This window comes from Taurulus bubalis (genome assembly GCF_910589615.1).
Source record: "Taurulus bubalis genome assembly, chromosome: 14".
Lineage (NCBI taxonomy): Eukaryota > Metazoa > Chordata > Actinopteri > Perciformes > Cottidae > Taurulus > Taurulus bubalis.
Window position 1 is genome coordinate 8,406,328 of NC_136602.1, and position 19,301 is coordinate 8,425,628.

The following is a 19,301-nucleotide window of genomic DNA, read 5'->3' on the forward strand; positions in this document are numbered from 1 at the left end:
GTTATGAAAATGTCTATTTTCATATCCCTAGATTGATGCCACACATGATTGGCGCACCTTTCTGGAAAGCTTACGACCTACGGAATCCGTCAATTGCGCCAAAACTACTGTCAGACAAAGCCTCAGCAAGATATCAACCACATTCCAGCCAAAAAACTGAAATATGACTTACTAATGGATGAAACAATTTTCCACACGGCCTAGCTTGGTATGTTTTGGTGCATCTGCTTAAGCAGAGCCCCTCTGCTGTGGAACCAGAGGCGTTCAAGGTCAAGGAAGAAATATAGGGCATTTTTGCTTTCAGGGACCTAAACCTACGGTACATGAAATTAATTACTAAAAATATTTAACTTCACTTAATAAAAGTCCAACTTTGCAGAGATGCTGTTAACACATAGTGCTATTTTATAGTAGAAAAGCAATGATGTGCATAATTAAAAAGAGAAAATACATCCTGGAAGTTCTTTTTTCTTTTCTGTGTTCTATCATCAACCAATAAACCAGTAACACATATACTACTATATGAACCTCTTAACTAGTCTCACAAGTGTTTTATGTATATTATATATTTTGAAATTATTCAAATAGCCCTTGTGGTTGATGAGATATTCTGTATTTAGTATATGCATTCGGAATTTGTGAGAAAAATGTCTGGGGCTTAAGCGGAGCCCATAAACTTTGGCTTTGTATCAACAAGAAAATATTCATCACATATGAATAGCATCACACATTCGGCCTATGTATACTATAAAAGCAAAATCTAGAATTTAAACCAGTTGTACACAGGCAAAGAGCCTAAATAAATGACTGTACATCAAGTTCTGCACAGAAAAAGGAATACAAATAAAAGCTAAATAGTAAATCAATACAAAGGTGAACTGGTAACTTAACAAGTGAGTAGCCTACCTACTTCTATTTTACTGTACCTTAGCCAGTGGCATGGTAGCCTACTTCTTTCTCTCCTACATTGGCCAGTGGCATGGTAGCCTACTTCTTTCTCTCTTACATTGGCCAGTGGCATGGAAGGCCACATAGTTCTATACAGTGTTAAGTCTCTCATACACGTGCACACCGACATCTTTATGACATAATGATCCTTCCATGTTGGTTCTTGAGACCCAACCACTGAGTAGCCAGTTTACTTGCCTTTAAGAACAACTAACTTTTCAAATATTTAACCGCCTCCTGTGCGGATGCAATATTATTCCTGCAAACGAGAACAGTCTCTCAACCGGAGCTGAAAAGGGGAGAGTTGTGTTAAATCGAACAAAAAGGAGCTTGATAAGTGAACTGTTTTTTGATTCGTGGAGAAAATATTTTGCGTATTTTAAATACAAAATTACTCCACTATAAAGTATTTTGTTACAAATTACATTAGATTTTTTATCGTCCCTATCAAATACTCAAAAGTAATTGAAATACTGCCCATCTCTGATTACAGCAATATAGCTGTGACCTCATACAGCTGGACAATAACAATAACTTGTATTTACTTAGGGTCAGATAACTAAATATAATGAAAAATACATGTCAAATGCCTCCCATTATAAATTAGTAGGCTATCCTCTGTTTCTGAGCTAAAACCAGCCATTTTAGAGCTGACACCATGACGCATCTTTAAAAGACGTTCACGCTTTGAAGGAGATGTTGTGATGTCTATCTGTGCTGAGTAATGCTTCAGTGTCGATACAGTTGGGACCGCTTTGCCCTGCAGACCCGGGCTGTTTATAATTCATTCATTTGACACCAGCTGCGCCCCAGACCAGTGCCAGTGTTGGTGATCTATGCTTTCTGTTTTGCCAGCATGCTGCAGGTGTAGTGCAGTGAACACACATAGATCCAACTTGGCTCTATAGAGTGTTTTTTTTTCTATTGATTGCATAATATATACTTTATTATATTGTATTGTGACCACATGTCGGGACTGTATTAAAGTAGTACACTTTATGAAAAAATAAGTATTTTTATACATACATATATATGTTTTCTGTTATCCCCCACCCCACTATATTATAAATAATTCAAATTGTTAATGATGACAATAGTGATGACAAATTCCAAATATTTTCCAATGCAGGTCTTGTAAAGTTGTCTCTCTGCTAGTGAGCAGAGACACCATCACTCTGAAATACAAATCGGGTTTTAAAAACCAAAGAGAAATGATCGTCTCTGGCACGTCTTCAAGTTTAAATCATCAATTAAAGTGGAACACCAGCGTCCCCTATCGTGTGTTATGGTTTCAGCTGTCAGCCAATCAAAATCCCGTTTGCTGACAGAGTCTCGACGCACAGGAGAACGTCCCTTCCGCTGATTGGTCGTCTCCCTTCTTGCGGCGCACTACATTCGGGTCCTGCCAAGGAACGAGGAGGGAGGGGATATTTTAATGGCCGTCAGTAGCACTACATAATGCAAAAAGTCCGGATTATCCACTCTATTTAGACTATACTATATACGAGTAAGTTTGGGCCTCTTTTCTTTGCTTACGAGTATTGCTCTTGGGCCACATTCGGGTTGAAGATGTGTTTCTAGAGTTGTTTAAACGGACTTTACCCGCTTGATTTGAGAGCGAGTGGAGATCAGGCCTAGCCGGCTGGCTAGGAAACAAGCGGACGTTAAGCTAGTCGTCGGAGTTGAAAGGTAACAGTGTGCTGCTGCTATTCTTTTGTACTAGCGACGGTTTTTAAAAACCCAATCTCTTTATTCAAATGTGTGCTTTGAATTGACTTAATCGTATCTAAAACGCAACGTTTCCCACATTTGATGCGATCAAGTGTGTAAAACGTAAACAGGATGGACGTTAGCTTAGCAGTGGTGAAGCTAATTGCTAATGGCTAACTTTATAATAACTTTACAAGTAGCAGAGGGCCTCGCTCGGGGGAACAGATGTAGTTTAGTTACTGTCCTCTCGGTGCGACGTTATCCAATGCAATTGACTCAAAGTTTTCTTAAAGTCCATCCAAGTCGCTCGAGCGCTTTGTCGTATTTCACACACACGAGCGATAATGTTATTTACTAGCTGTGCGGTTCGAGCTCGCGAGCTAACTTGGCCGTGCGAACTTGGTGTCAACCGATTGTTTACACGAAAGTTATTGAACTGACTCCAAGTTAATGAACCCGACGTTGACAGGGTGACGGCGGACGATTGCATGTTTAAAAACGTGGTCCAGTGCCGCGTGTCGAGCGTCATATTTAACGTTTACTTGAAGTTATCAGTCAGTCACATTAGTCGAGCTGACGCGATGCCTGACGTTTGCACAGTTTATTTGACGCATGAGTGATGTTACACATGTTGAATCGTCTCTGCTTCTATTCACAGGGAATATGTAACATAAAGCAACCATCATGACATCCAGATTCGGTAAAACATACAACCGCAAGGGAGGGGAGGCTAACTCCAAATTTGACGAGGTCTTCTCCAATAAAAAGCCCACACTGACCACCAAATGGGGGGAGACCACCTACAAGGCTCAGTTGGGGGCCAAAAGGCCTACTTTAAAACCAGAAGTGTCTGAGCTTTCCAAAAGGCCCAGGCTTGAGGACAGCAACAGTGACGAAGACCCTTTTGGGTTCGACAGTGACGATGAGTCCAAGGCTGTAACCCGGGTTGGAGTCAATGACGGGGCAGTGACGAAGACCACTGCAGTGCAGAGCGGTGGGACAGCCACTGTTGTTACTTCTGCCCAGGGCTCTGCAAACTCAACAGCCAAGTTCACAAGTAAGTCATCAATGCTTAAACTAAACCAACATACCAAACAAATCCCTTGATTCACTTGCTAGTATTGTGTGTCCCTGATATTTCATTATTCGTCTCCATTTGTGTATTTAATTGATAGTGTCTGCAAGCAATTTTGTCGCAGTTTGAGCTGTTTCATGTAACCATCTGTCATTGTTTTTCCTCCATTCACAGCCAAGCAAACATCTGAAGAGAGTGTTGTTAAAAATAACCAGCCCAGGTACAAAAGTACATCAGATAGCAACCAAAAACCTGCATTCAAGGCCTCCTTGTCAAACACAGTCCCCTCTGATGAACAGAAATTATCAGTGCCCCAGAGGCCAATCTCCTCCGCTCCTAACACAGTCACCTCCCTTAAACTGTCCATTGATGCACCAGGTGGTAGTAAAGACTTCCAGACCTCTTCCTCTTATGATGAATTGCCATTGGGAGATAAGAAAAGAGCTGAGTTGGAGCCTCCACCAGAACCAGTGGACAACCTTCCCCCATCTCCATTCACCCTGAGGGCCTCAAACTGCAAGAAATACCTGCGACCCAACCAGTCTAAGAAAACTTCCTTTGAACCTGCTGAAAACAACGGCAACAAGCCCACTGAAACAGCAAGTGCCCATGATAAACCCAACAGTGCCCTTTCTGCTAGCGCAAGTAGTACTGCTGCCAATGCTAAACCAGCAGCCAAGCCCGCAGGCAGAGGAGGCGGGAGGGTACGGGACTACACGGTTCTGCACCCTTCCTGCCTGTCAGTGTGCAACGTCACCATCCAGGATTCAATTGAGCGGAGCATCGATGAACTAGTCACCCCAGCGACCCCTGCTGACCTAGGAGAATCAGCCCAAATGAAGAAGAAGTCGGATGCTCCTGCATCCAAGCCTACCAGGTAAGTCATTCCAATGTCTGTATATCTTAATAGCCTGCTTTGTGAAGAACATTACAAAAAGAGTTGTTTTCAGAGTTATCAAGTACGACATTTCGGCAGTGACTGAGTGGAGTTGAACTGGAAGTGGTATTCAAGTAGTATAAACTTACTCATGCACATGGAAGTGTTACTCGCTGCCAAAGTTTGTTATTACTTCATGATCGTTTGAAATTTGATGCAAGGTTCAAATCTGTACCCGTTTTTTGCTATTATTTGGGATGTGGATGAGTTTATAACGGTACAGAAAATGTGCAGACCTATTTTCAGATTGGACGAAGAAGCCTAGCAGACGACCGTATTGGTAAATGATAGTGATGAATAAGTCCTGTGACTTTAGAATTGTAAAGGATAGCACAATGGTTTATTCTAGTAGGAGGCTAATATAAATATCTATCACTCGCCATGACTGAATTTACTTTAATGATAGTAGACTAATTTTTATTTTGACTGTTGAGGTTGGCTCTTTAGAAATACTGTCATTAGTGTATGTGGTCTATTATAGTTGTATAATGCATCATATTTGAGTGGTTTCTAAATGGTAACATTGTGTTGCCTTCACTAAGACACTAACAGTTTTCTGTTCATTGAGTTGTACAACGGTTTGGACTGTTTTCTTTTTATTTATTTACCTTCAGTGGGTGCTTTTTGTTTTACTTGTCCTGCTCAACGTTCCTCCTCTTTCTTTCCCAGTCGCAGTGAAAAAATAACGAAACTAACAATAAATACATCCACTCACTGCATCTTCCCAGGTCCAGACCCACCCAGACAAAGACTAAGAAAACCAAGACTGAAACCAAGCTAGAGTTTTTTGGCTTTGAGGACAAAGAGGACCAGGGGGGCGAGGATGGTCCAGAAGGTGGCATGGCAGGCAAGAGTAACTACAAGATCAAGTACTTTGGCTTCGACGACCTGAGCGAAAGTGACAGCGATGAGGAGAGCTCTCAGGCCAAAGAGAAGAAGGCCAAGAAGGCAGCTGCAGCCTTAGCTGCTCTGAGCTTCGCTGTGGACAGTCCTCACACCAGTGACTCTCAGGACAGCCAGGCCAGCAGCAATACAGGTGAGCTGATCCTTATTATATAGACACATGGGGATGTAGTTGCTCTTAATTAACTTATGGGTTAACTTCTGTGCAGTTTGGGTGGTGTTGTGATCAAGATATTTGAAGCCTGACGTACATTTAAACCAGAAGCTTCTAAAACATTCACTTTTTCAGAACATAAAAAAAAGCTAAACCATATGAGACCAGTCCATTAACACATTGATACTTGTTTCTCACCATCAACAATCTGGTTTATCCGACAGATACATTGGACTATGCTGATGACTCCAGTCCTGGCGGCGCTGAGGGGCAGAAAGGACGCTCAGGAAAGTCGGGTGACAAATCCAAGGACACTGTTGGTGGCCTCAAAAAGATCTTCAGTGGACCCAAAAAGGTATAGGAGCATGCTAGAGATTAATGTTGCACGGTATACCATACTACAAAGGTACCGTGGTACCCGTACGTTAAAAACGATACGATTTTGCATATTTTAAGTATCAATACTTCCTCAAAATAGCACGCTTCCTTAAAACTACTCCGCTCGTCTCTGTCTTGCTCTCTGCATGCATTTAACACATGGAGATGGAGCTCAAGGAGGCGGGGCTGCACACACACACACACACACACACACACACACACACACACACACACACACACAGCAGAGCTCACAGAGAGATAGGGGAGACATGTCCTCGAGTGCAGGAGCTTTTTGTCGACATAGATACCCGTCTGCAAAACGAGTTTTAAAGCCACACAGACTGAGGGAGTAACACGTCGAACATGGCAAAGCACCGTTCAGGCAGACACCCCGCACTTTTTAAAGAGTTCAACAAACAACAGGTAATGTGATTATAAACATGAAAACCCCCAAGCTCACCATATACAGCCTAACCGAGTAGCCTCGGGCTAGTTTGGTGACAAGCCTATATGATCATGAGGTCAGAATGCACACAAGTGTTCCACATGAAACACAATTGATGCAAACTGGCGACATGAGGGTGGATCTTGAGCTAATTATTTTTAGTTAAGGAAAAATAACTTTCATGAACTGAGATAAAATATGAAGTGAAAATATCAAACTCACTAAATAGTAAATAGTTGTAATAAGTGCATAAACAAGTGTGAATATTCACAGTTCTGCCAGACAGCATAGAGACTGGCTGTCTCATTGTCTGCCATAGTGTAATTGCATTGTAATGGTGAAAGGTATGTGGTGGCATGTTTTTCATTGTTTTTCAATAAAGGGGAGAAATTACCCTTAAGTTATGTGTCCATCTTTAATGTACCCATCCCACATAGCTTTAGTTTTTTTCCATCTCAAACACACATCTATTCAATTATGTAACTCTACAATGTCTCATACTTATGGAAAGAATTGTATAGTCATCTGGTCAGATATGGACAATAGTCCTACATAATCAATGCTATGATGGCACCATGTAGTGTTCATTAATATCTTGCTGTAGGCTAATGCTACTATTAATGCCATTTGTTAAGAGTTCAAAAAGCTGGGCAGGAACAAGCTGGTAAAAGAGGATGTTTTATGTATTACTATTATAGATAAATATACCGGTATCGTGATACTTATGGCAGGTATCGTATCAAAGTCATAATTTTGGTATCGTGACAACCCTACTAGAGATATATATCTATCTTTGTATGCCTTACTAAAAAGTAATTTCTTCATCCAACTTGCCTTCATGCTCGTCCTCCTGGCCAGAGTTAATCTCAGGTCTGACAATGCTTGGCTTTAAACTGGCTTTTCTTTAATGTTATTAATATTTAAATTGCATTCACGTAACAGAATGCCCAGCTTGTCTAAAAATAGATGGAGTTAATGGGAGAGAAGAGAGCACCAGAGAAAAATTGAGCAAGGGAGCTAAAATTAATATAAACTTAAACTAAGAATAATTTGGATGTCATTTAATGTATTGGAATTGGGTTTTTTTTTCAGCTGTAATGTGTGCTGGACTTGCATTTACACGTTGCCATTTATTAACTTTTGACAGCAGTCCCGTATGAATGGGTTAACCGTGTGTTTAGTAGCATTCACTCTACGCAGTCTTTCAGTATGCAGGGTTTCTTGGTCAGGCTCATATTTATCTAAACTCAGCTTTGATTTGTGGTATTTTGTGTAATGACTGTATTCGCTCTGCTTATCTAGATCACATTTTACAATGGCTTCGGGTTATTTGTGGTCTATCGTCCTAATTTTTTGTATTTACTTTTTCCACATCATCGTCAAAACCCCGCACATTGTCTTTGCAATATATATTTGAGTCGCACTCGTGTCATTTTCAGGAAATGTTTTGTGCTGCTTTGGGACTATTGTGCTCTACATTGTTGCTGCTGTTGTCTCAGTCTATCATCTTGATTGCATGATGTAATATTTATGTGTGCAGTTGTCTTTATTCACAACAATGACTTGAGCTTTGTGCTGGAATGTTTTAGGGAAATTGTGATGACAGTTATCCATCAGATGAATAAAGTGGATGTTATGCTTTGTCTCTGTTTAGATAACTAACCAATTCTTAAATCCTTACTCGGTTCCAGTCCCCTGCTAAAGCTGTGTACAACGCTCGCCACTGGAACCAACCTGAGCCTGAAGAGATACCTGTGCCTCCACTTTCTCGATCTCAAACTGCTCCGGTAAGATACCAATCCCCTAGTAGTTATTGATATTACGTTTTGCTTTATGGGTGAATTTTTTATTTTTGGCACAATTATGTTGTGTGTGAATAGGGTTCATTTAGGACTACATATCTAATTTGAAATGTATGCATTCATCTGCACAAAGCAGGCAAACACTATTACAGGATTACAGGGTGTTATGTTAAGCGAATGCTAACAAGCAGTATTATTTGTTTCCAAAATGTCCCATTCCCTACTGTCCACAGCCGAGGATATACTTTATTGGTCTCTTAGTAGTCAACAGTTTTGTTTAATTGCTCAAATTAGTTTCTTTCTTTTCCCACGGTTGTTTTCCCAGACTAGTCAACCTGGGTGTATTTGTGTATTCTATGGATGAATTGCCCCCATGGAAATAAATGTTTGTTCAAAGACAGGCCATTAAGAGAAAGGATTTAAAAGTAGTTTTTACCTTTGCACTACCTCACCTGACATATGTTAACAACACTTATTAAAGACTTGTGTGTTATACAGACTATTCAGCTGTGGGAAATCTTGCGGATATGTCGTTAAACAGATTTTGTTGCTTTGGTTTGAGCCCCATTTTTCTGCCTCTTTTCTTCCTCAGGCAATTTTATCGAGCAGCAGCAAGGACAGCAACTCCCATAAAGATGATGGCTTGTTCAAAGCCCCTCCACCACCGCCCAAAGTCATTAAGTCAGAGACCATCCCCACGCGACTCAACCAGGATATTGTCACGGCGCTCAAATGCAGGAAGGAGCATAAGGAGGTGAATCCGGAGCACACAAATGGTTTTAGACGTCTACTGAGGAACGCAGCATAATGCTTATTTTTGTTGAGTTTTTTCTACATTTGTTTGCATGCTGCTATGATGTGAATCTTATTTTCATACTCAGCCAAGCTTCTGTTACCCATTGAGGCAGGTTATACAGTAAAGGCATGTCGTTCCATGTCAAGCTCAGTGTTGGTTTGAACCCCTTTGTGGATTGGAGGCAGCAATGGGGACTGTAGCTGTTAATTTAAAATCTCCTCCAGCTTGTCTCATTTACAGATGGGCCTTCTGGGCCCCAGATCAGGCTGTTAGCCACAGACTCCCTAAGGTAAAATGGCTTCAGCTTAGCTGTCACCATACGCTGGTGTTATCTGAAACCCGGGTCCTTCCTCCTGTGTCATGCTGTGCACACACAGCATGACTCTGGTAAACATACAGAGTCAACTGCTGATCGGGCCATAACTCCACATGCTGATCCTTTATTGATAATGGGGCATTAGCACAGTCGGCTATTTCTTGTAATGGAACCGATAAAGAGGATTTTTACAATGAGAGCAATTCTCTCACCGTGTGGGTGTGTCTGTGCTTGTTTGAGTGGACTGTAATTCTGGACAGATGCGCGGCTTTCCAATTAGCTGTAATTAACCCCATTCCCCTCCCACCAGCTGTACACGGTGGTGCAGCATGTGAAACACTTCAATGATGTCGTGGAGTTTGGAGAGAATCAAGAGTTCACAGACGATTTTGAATACCTGGAGACAGGGCTCAAGAGCAGTCAGCCACTCAACACAAGATGCCTTAGGTAAGTGGAATAAAGCACTTTTTTGTGCACGCCCTTTTTTGTATGTTTGCTCTGGCATAATGTTTTTTTTCTTTCTGTGGCATGCTGATGGTACTGATTTGTATTAGTATCAAATACCTCACTAGGTTGATTGACTGGTACAAGCACCTGTCATACTTCATTAAACAAAACTAATAAATATTTAAGAGCTTAGCAGAAGGTAGTGATACAAAGTATATATCTTTTAAAGAGAACCCGGAGAGGGTTTTTATGTTTAGTTTATTTACTCAAATGTCTTGTTTACATGCAATATACCAACAAGTTTTGTATTTATGGTATTTTTGTAGGTTTTTATTTTAACAAATGTTTATTTAAGGAACACATTGCATGCTATAGAGGCAGTATTTGTGTACCTATATTTTGCTATCCTCTCTGCTCTTTTATTGTCATCTTTTGGGGTAATGTGCAGAGATAAAACGTATGTTTTTCTGTAGCCTGATAAAGCACACAGCCATCTTGGCAACACTGCATGGAGTCCAGCCTCCTTTAGTGCTTCAGTATTTATCTGATGCATGCAGAGATAAGACTAAACAAAACAATGGTGTGGTTGGTTTTGGAAGTGGGCTTTTCCATATTCTGACTCATTCATTTAAGTTTTTAGCACACCAAATATTTGACCCAACATTTCTGTATTCCTCCCCTTTCTCTCCCTCTGTTTCTCTTGCTGCTGCAGTGTAATCAGCCTGGCCACACGGTGTGCCATGCCTGGTTTCAGGATGCACCTGCGGGCCAGAGGGAAAGTGGCACAGGTCTTCAAAATGATCAGCGATGCTCCACAACACCCGGTCAGTAGGGAATAGTGACAAATGTTTACACATTTTGAGTAATTACTGCTTTTGTTGTTTGATTTGTCCTTGATGGGAATCATATGTAAGTTTTAGCCCCAAAGTTTTTAGTTTTTTTCATCAGTAGTAATTGCATGCAGACTGGCATTATTCTTATTCTGTCCTGTAGAAGTTGTTGCTTAATTGTCAGCATTGTATAGGGTATAAGTAACAATAGCAGTGTGATCTGAAGAAGAGTTATACATTTTTTTTTTTTATCTATTCTGTCGTGGTTGATGTTTGTTTTAGTATCTTGTACGACACCATCGCAATATTTGCTGATGAAGTGGATCTTTAATGTCTATATGCCTGCAGTTATTTGAAAGTCATAATTCATTGTTTAAATATTACATTCATGTCAAAGCCCTGAGAGCTTTAGTACAGTTTTAGTTCTCTTTGTGCATTATTTCTAGTGATGCTTCTTCTTGGTTGCACATATGCATCCACAACTATGTGGAACCCTCCAAGCTAAGTTCCTCTGACTTCGAGAATGCTGTAGTGACAGTGGAGAGCTATTCAAACCGCTGAAGACCACGGCTCACTTCTGCACACCACTTTGTAAAAGTCTTTCTCCATCGTTCCATCAGAACCTTGCTCTGTGCACGGCTTCGCTGATGTACATCCTGAGTCGGGATCGTCTTAACATGGATCTGGACAGGGCCTGTCTGGAGCTTATGATCAAGCTGCTGGAGCTGGACCTGGAGTGCCCAGCAGACCAAGAACAGCTCACCCCAAAAGAGGTGGAAAAGGTCAAGGAGAAGATCAGGAAGCTGTGTGAGACCGTGCATAACAAGCACCTCGACTTGGAAAACATCACGGTGGGTTAAATAATGAAATCTAAAAACTTCACCTTTTGATGTATTGGATGATTCATTATGTAACAATATTCTCTAGGCTTGAAGAGTATTTCTGTTACGAGCAAAACCCCACGAATACTTTAATGTCCTCATTGGAAATGTTTTAGAAAAAAAAAAAAAAATTTTATGCACCTCGCTCTTTTTTTTAATTCTGTTGTTCCTTAAGAAGTACTAAACACCCGTTGGTTGAAAATATATTGTTTTATTTAAATAAATATTCGATCTATCTGGGCCTTTATTTCTAGTTTGAAAAGATGAGAAATAGGTGTCATATTGCAGATTTCACATTGTTTTTTTCTGTTGTAGACGGGCCACCTTGCCATGGAGACGTTGCTCTCTCTCACCTCCAAGAGAGCAGGAGATTGGTTCAAAGAAGAGCTGCGACTCCTCGGCGGTCTGGACCATATTGTAGACAAAGGTAAGTGTGGGGGATGAATAGTACGCAGATGGGCAGTTTGCAAGTCTCTTTACTTGTGTAGATGTGCAAAGAGTTGCTTTCCAAGATTAAGTGTCACAGTTGACTTTCATGTATCTGTCAGGATGTGCAGTAGTCAAGTCTTTTGTGTTTCAACAGTTAAAGAGTGTGTGGAGAACCTGAGCCAAGAGGATGACAAGGAGAACCTTGTGGCGTCTTTATGGGGGGCTGAGAGGTGTCTGAGAGTACTTGAGAGTGTAAGTACTGCTCCGTCGAGTTGGGTTTCCGCTTTCACCGAAGTCGTACAAGAGTGAAACTCAAAGACTAATTGAGCAATGTGGAGTGAATGGTTACTTTTATTGTTCCCTTTATGAAAGGCTCTGTTTAAAGAAAAGAAATAAATATTTCTTATCCGATCAAAAGTCAAAGCAAAAGTGCCTCCTATTGATTTTCTTTCTCTTTCATCTTCTGCCAACAGGTGACAGTGCAGAATCTAGAAAACCAGGCTTACTTGATTGCCTACAAAGACTCACAGCTCATCGTGTCCTCTGCCAGGTGAGCACCAGATAAAGCTTAAAGCCATTATTGACTGAACATGAACACATGCTGAGGCACTGACTAATATAACAGTTCATTCCGTTTACCTCTGTACTTTTTGTAACACTATCATACCATATATCTTGGTTCTTCAGTTTCTCTCATCAGCATGTTTTTTTTTTTTCTTGCATTCCCCAGAGCTCTGCGGTACTGTGAGGATATGATTCAGCGATACAGCAGGGCGTTAAACAACAGCTCTCTGTCATTGTCGGGGGCAGCGCTGCCCCACTGCAGCTTCAGTAACGTGGGCAAGGCTGTGGAGGACTGCATGAGGGCCATCATAGGAGTGTTGCTCAACCTTACCCACGACAATGGTATTCTCATTTACCACTTTATATGTTTTGCTTTTGTTCAGTTTTTGTTTTTATTTTGTCTTTCTGGATATGAAGCGCTAGACAATGACTCAGTCATATCTCTTATTGATGTAATGCATAACAATGAAGTTTATTGCATTATTGGACTATGTTCTTGTTCATGTGCTCAACTAGACTTCAACCATATCACTCAGGCTTCAGGTACTTAGCGGGGTATTGACCAGCATAAGCAGAGTTTATTAATGTTGTTTTTATCTGCAGAGTGGGGGAGCACAAAGACCGGTGAGCAGGAACAGCTAAATGTAACCGCTCTGAATTGCGTCCTCCGAGTTCCACGCTACATCCCCCAGGAGCAGCGCTTTGACGTGCGAGTACTGGTAAGATGTCTTGAACGGCTCATAATTGTTAAAAGGGCATTCCTTCAACCCGTGTTTGCGGTGTGTGTGTCTGTCACCGTATGTATGTGTGTCTCATTTGTGCATTTTGTTGTATTTACCAGGGTCTGGGTCTACTAATCAACCTTGTGGAGTATAGCTCCAGAAACCGCCACTGTCTGGTGGACATGGAGTACATCGTCGATGACACCTGTCTGGAAGACAGCCTGATGCAGCCTGCTGACCCGACACAGTCGGACACTGCAGCAGCAGCGGCAGCGCCAAGCACAGCTGAGACTCAGGGAGAAGAGGCTGTCAAGCCCAAGCCCTCCGGTGCTTTGGCTGCTCTGGTGCAGGTAGGAATTGTGCCAGGACTCATTAATAAATATTTTAGCAGTCATTGTGTTTTTGTTTTTTTTCCGTCTCGGATATAGTTTTTCTTTTTAAAGTAAGGAGGTGAGCAGAAAGAATTGGTGATGAGCAGTCATGAGAAGAAAATAAAGTAATGCCTTCAGTTTAATACATTTGACAGTCTCAACATTAAATAAGTACGTGTAAATTGATGCACACCAATTTGTGGATTTGAATTTCAAGATTTTATTTTTATTAATATTTTGCTTTCTAATTGATGTTCCTTTACCAAACTTCTTGCCTAACTGACTTATTAGCGCAAAGTTTTCTGAAAGCCTGAGAGGAACCTTTAAGAGTAAAGTAGTGATTAACTTTAAAACTACCTTAACTGTCATGGGAGTTTTTGGCATACCAATATGCTTTCTGACCTCGTCATGAAGAAGTACCTTGGCCATCATGATTAACTACTATCCTTTTATTCCCTTTTAAATTATTCAAAATCTGCTGTGTTACTTGGCTCCAATTAAAAAGTTTGTGTTTTGGGTTCACGTCTGTTTTTCTCTCCAAACTGTAGCTCTTCCTGGAGAGGGAGCGCGCTGCCATCCTGGCTGAGGCTAAAACTGACGACCTCATCAGCGAAGCACCCAAACCGGCACTGGACCAAAGCGGAGAGTGGCAGGAAACGTCGGGGGAGATCCAGTGGGTGGCGGCCGAACCCACCACCGACAGCCAAACTGAGAACAAAGATAATGAGAAGAAAGAGGAGGAGGATGGAGAGTTGGATCTAACTAAAGGTAGACGTTTGTGGGCATGTAACAGCAGCTGTTTTTAGCTCGAGCTAAAATCATAATCCAGACACATGTGTTTAATGTTGCAGTGACGATTATATTACGTTTTTGTTACCTCAACTAATTAAGATTGGAGCAAGTGGGGTTTCTTTCTCTTCCACAAAACTGCACTTGATCGTAGAAGCTTTAAACGGTGCTTACTAGAGCTGAAGCGATTCATCAATTGATGTTGGACTGAAGGTTTTGCCTTTTTTTTTTTTTTTTTTTTTCAAGCAAATCTTACCCAACATTACCTAGTTCCACTTTCTCAACTGGCATTATTTCATCATTGTGTGATCCTGTAAAGAAGTAGAGAAGAGAAAAACAATTGAGAAATGTAAACCTGTTTAGATTTTTGCTGTTCCAACTGAATATGGCCACCAATATGCACAGTAAAACAAGTATTCATTCAAACTTTATTTGAACTCGGGAAAATGCAATAGATAAAAGGTAGAAAAAATACAAATAATAGGAAAACAAAACAGAAACTTTAATAAATAAAGCAGTTCCAGTTGAAGGCAGATTAATCAACTAAAATGGAAGCAAAACTAACTCTAATAGGATTCAATAACAAATTGGAATTTCCCTCATGATTAAAGTGATGTGAGCTTTGACTGGTTCTGCATGCTATGCCATTTTGTAGGAAAAATTTGATTTTCCAAGCTCAGAAAAGATTCCCGGCACCTGCAGCACAATTCAATCAGTTGAGTGTGTTTGACTCATTTGAGCGTGTTTGACAAGGGCCCACTTTCAAAGAAGACAAATAAGGCAATATGAGGGAGTAAAAACAAACAGTTAGGGCCTTTATAAATAAGTAAAACCCAGTGTCTATCACACCTCCATAGAGAGCGCCACCCAACCGTAGCGTACAGCTCACAATGATGAGTATCGTAATTATCTATCTAAATCTTAGTGCAGAGTGATAAACGGCTTTCAGGGGCATCAGATTCGCATCTGAAGCATGCATGTATAAAATCTCACCATATGCCAATACTGAGAGGAAAGTTTTATTCCTGTAGAAGAAACCTTTTAACATGCTCACCAGCTTAGTCGCATGGTATTTAAAAGTGACCTTTCCATTAGTCCAAAAACGAGATACTTAGTGTTGGATTCAGTGACCCTTTCAAAATGAATAATTAGATTTAGCCTTTCTTATTGCGGATGTGCGTTTGTCTAAAAGCAAGCCAGTCTGGCTAGAGAAGTGATTTACAGCTACAGACCAAGTCCTGTTTCCAGACCACATTTCTATTCAGCAGCTTTACCATCGGCAAGAAAAGGGTTTGAAACCGTCTTCTCCAAAAGAGGCAGTGTATGTATCTGTAATTGTAAAGCTTGTTCGTTCTCCCTTGTGTTTTCTGTAGCTCTGCAGCATGCAGGCAAGCATATGGAGGACAGCATTGTTGCCTCTTACACCGCTCTGCTGCTGGGCTGCCTGTGCCAGGGAAGCCAGGTGAGACTATCAGACACGCAGGCACAATATTTAAGGTTATTTTCTCCCTCCAAGATATTCCTGTCGTTGCTCACCCACCTTTCTGTCCCTCTCAGATAAATGTGACTACTGTGAGAGAGCATCTACCTAAAGGGGATTTCTCCATCATGACAGAAATGCTGAAGAAGTTCTTGAGTTTCATGAACCTCACTGTGAGTATTGGCTGTCAGGACGTACCGTCTTTCAGCAGCAATGCATGATGATGATGCCGTTATGATTAAAAAAAAACAAGACTCGGACATTAGTAAATGATAGTGTAGTGCTGTCGTCACAAATTGAATCAATTTCCTTCATAAAGATAAGTGATAATTTTCACGCTGACATAAGAGGGATGTTTTGTAAACACCTAAAAATGTTGATGCGATCCTCACTCCAGACAAATTGTATTGTAGTTACAAAAGGCCCTTAAATTGTACTCATTGAGGGAGAAGCACATTTTTGTTCTGTGGTTCGGCCTGGATCAAATGAACATTTTTACGGGCAGCTAAATCCACATTTTCTTTTAGTTTCCAATGTAATTGCAGTTTTTACTATTTTTCTCTACACCGCCATTCGGCTCCTTTCGGAGAAAACCCTATAATTTAGATGAAAACGAAAGCTTTTACTTGATTAAAGGTAAGATTGAGGAATGCATAATGTCTGGAATGGCTGTAAAAAAACAAAATACAAAAGGCTCTGTGATTGTCGCTCATTTAAAAGTATCTCAATGGCTTCATAGCCGGTCTGAAGCACAGCCTCCAGTGGCACTTTTAAAAGGCTATTGTGGCAGTAATGTGCCACTATAATACAAAATGTGACCAACACATTGTTATCAATTGAATATGACTCTTGTATATCCAAGCAAAGCAGCACAATTCAAGTAGTGGTATGAAGAACTATTCAAAAATAAGTCAAGCATTAATATTAAACTGAACAGTTACACAATCCCAGATGTGCATTTTGTAGCAGCTTTGAAAGTGACTCATCTTGTCAGAGCTGCAGACCGGAACCATCTGTTTCATAAATATCGCCTTTTCAAGTGAACAGAAGCTCAAAAAATCCTCCCTGTCGGCGCCTCAAGACCTCACAAGTACGCTAGTACACGTCTCACACGCTTGTTTTTGTTTTTCTCATTCTGTCTCTGCACGCAGTGTGAGATGGGCACCACAGGACAGAAGTCCATCACGCGGGTCATCGACTACCTGGAGAATTGTTAACAGACGGCCAGACAGGGAACTCACACTCTGCACATTAACGGGATCCCAGGCCGTCCTGGTGCCCCTTTACCCGACAGGAGCCACACAGGGTCATTGGAGACTCAGCCGCATTCCTTTGACTTCACCAGATCACCCGCTGCTGTGATCACTCTGAATTGTTTCCGATAAAGGTGTGTTGACGCACAAATGTAAAAGTTTCACTCCCTCTCTGGAGCACAGACTGAACCAAAGCCCTGCTAGCTGACAGACATGCAGTTCCACTCCATTAACGCCACATTCAGAGTCCGATCGAGATTCATCCTCAGGTCACTGGGAATCAGTCAGAGGCTAGCCTAAAGTTTCTAAATACTCTGTGGAATGTCAGACGTGAAGATGGACTGAAAGCGGACCTCTTCGAAGAATAGTTTGACAGTAACGAGCCACCGAAGTGGAGTCTCCTGTCCTGCTGCCTGGTCTCGATTCCTGGTCACTTAGCTGGAGTGTGAACCTCTCAATCAAATTTTATGGATCATTACATTTTAATCTCCACTCATCCAAATCAAAGCCGAGGGTGAAATCATTGATTAGCATGGAAAACAAGAATTTTCATGGATGTTAGAATGACGTCTCTGTGTAAACTTGTGTGGAATGATTTTGAATGCATACATCATTTAACTAAATGTTTGCAGTTGGCTTGAATGTTTAAGGGAATTTTTAATCTTTGATTTTTATCTTCTCATTGTGCCCATTCATTTTGTAAACACCTTTTTGTTAGCAAGTCGCCTTGGCGGTCTTATGTTTTTAGATCTCGTTCTTTTTCTTTTTTCCTTTGGTGCATTTTTTTCTTCTTCTTCCAAATTAGGAATAAGTTTAAAAGGAACCAGGACTGTGTGACATGCTGAATTTGATAGGGTGTCCTTTATTGACCCATAAGGGCACCTGGAAATGAAATGGTATTGTGAATTTCAGATTTCCTTCCACCATTTATCAATTTCCTCACATTTTACTTTAGCTTATTTAAATTCCAATTAATTCAAGAGTATGTAAGTACAGTATGCATTGAAACTCACAGGTATAACAGATGTGATGTCTTACAAAAAAAATGTATTGTTGTGCTTCCTTTTGAATTTATAATGAATTTAATTTTTTAGAAATGTATTTAATTTAATGTTTTCTCCTTTGTAAATGCAAAGTCTTTACCTAGTGAGATGCTCTTTGTGTCTAAAGCGTCACCTCATGTTTTGTTGAGATATATCCCATCTCTCACAGCTCAACATACTTAGTTGATTTATGGTTTCGGTTTGAACGCGCAACATTTTATCAAAACTTTCTGCTTTTATTAGAAAAGGAGGTCATTTTTATTTTCATGTTAACCGGTGTGGAGGATTTCCTGATGGCTTCTAGTTTCTGTATTTTTCGCCAGCTTTTAGTTTGATGTTTTTACTCATTGTATTATGATGCGTCTGCATTGGACAACGTTCATAAGCTCCCGTTTGTTTATTTATTTGTTTGGTGTCATTTTACCTGTAATGATGCACATGAACCTTCAAAACGCCTCTGTCTTGTGCTGCTCACATGTACGATCACTGATTTGAATGACAGCCATACCTGTGTAAGCAGATTAGTTCTATCTGGTGTGTAGGGCTGAGTGAACATGGTTGCAACCGTGTCTACTGTTAATTACTTTGCAAAGTTCTGGTCTGAATGAAATTTTAGAATGTAAATACTCCTGTACATAGCGGTTAATGGACATTTAAAAAAAAAAAAAAAAAAAAAATTGCTTAGACTACTTTTTTTTTCCTGAAGCTGACATTTTTATTGTATATGATATTTCTGAGTTGTCATTTGGAAAAACAAAATCGCAGGAAGAGGAAACAAAAAGTTTTTACCCGTTTAAAGGACATTGTCTTTGGTTACATGTAAATAGTTGTATCTCCAAAAAGAAAAAAAAGTTGCTACTTTCAGTACATCCCCCCCTTATGTGTTTTCTTCCTTGAATTGTTTAAACTACAGGAATTATTTCTTTCATTCTTTTCGTCTGGTTGAATGTTTTGGAGCGAGCGATTAGTGCTACAGGAGGCGACCACTCTACCAGACAGAAGAGATGTTTAGTTTCCTTTTTGGCATT

The 19,301-nt window shown here is 40.6% G+C and overlaps 1 protein-coding gene across 1 annotated transcript; it reads left to right on the forward strand.

The window, feature by feature from the left end:
• Positions 1 to 2,409: 2,409 nt before the first annotated feature.
• On the forward strand, positions 2,410 to 19,134 carry wapla (WAPL cohesin release factor a). Its single transcript, XM_079229272.1, has 20 exons — positions 2,410 to 2,455; positions 3,317 to 3,715; positions 3,908 to 4,610; positions 5,399 to 5,706; positions 5,952 to 6,082; positions 8,242 to 8,337; positions 8,945 to 9,106; positions 9,775 to 9,911; positions 10,624 to 10,735; positions 11,362 to 11,592; positions 11,938 to 12,049; positions 12,206 to 12,303; positions 12,525 to 12,601; positions 12,782 to 12,957; positions 13,219 to 13,334; positions 13,457 to 13,687; positions 14,257 to 14,476; positions 15,871 to 15,959; positions 16,055 to 16,150; positions 17,129 to 19,134. The coding sequence occupies exons 2-20, from the start codon at positions 3,343 to 3,345 to the stop codon at positions 17,192 to 17,194; spliced, it is 3,534 nt and encodes a 1,177-aa protein (XP_079085398.1). The 5' UTR covers positions 2,410 to 2,455; positions 3,317 to 3,342; the 3' UTR covers positions 17,195 to 19,134.
• The last annotated feature ends 167 nt before the right edge of the window (positions 19,135 to 19,301 follow it).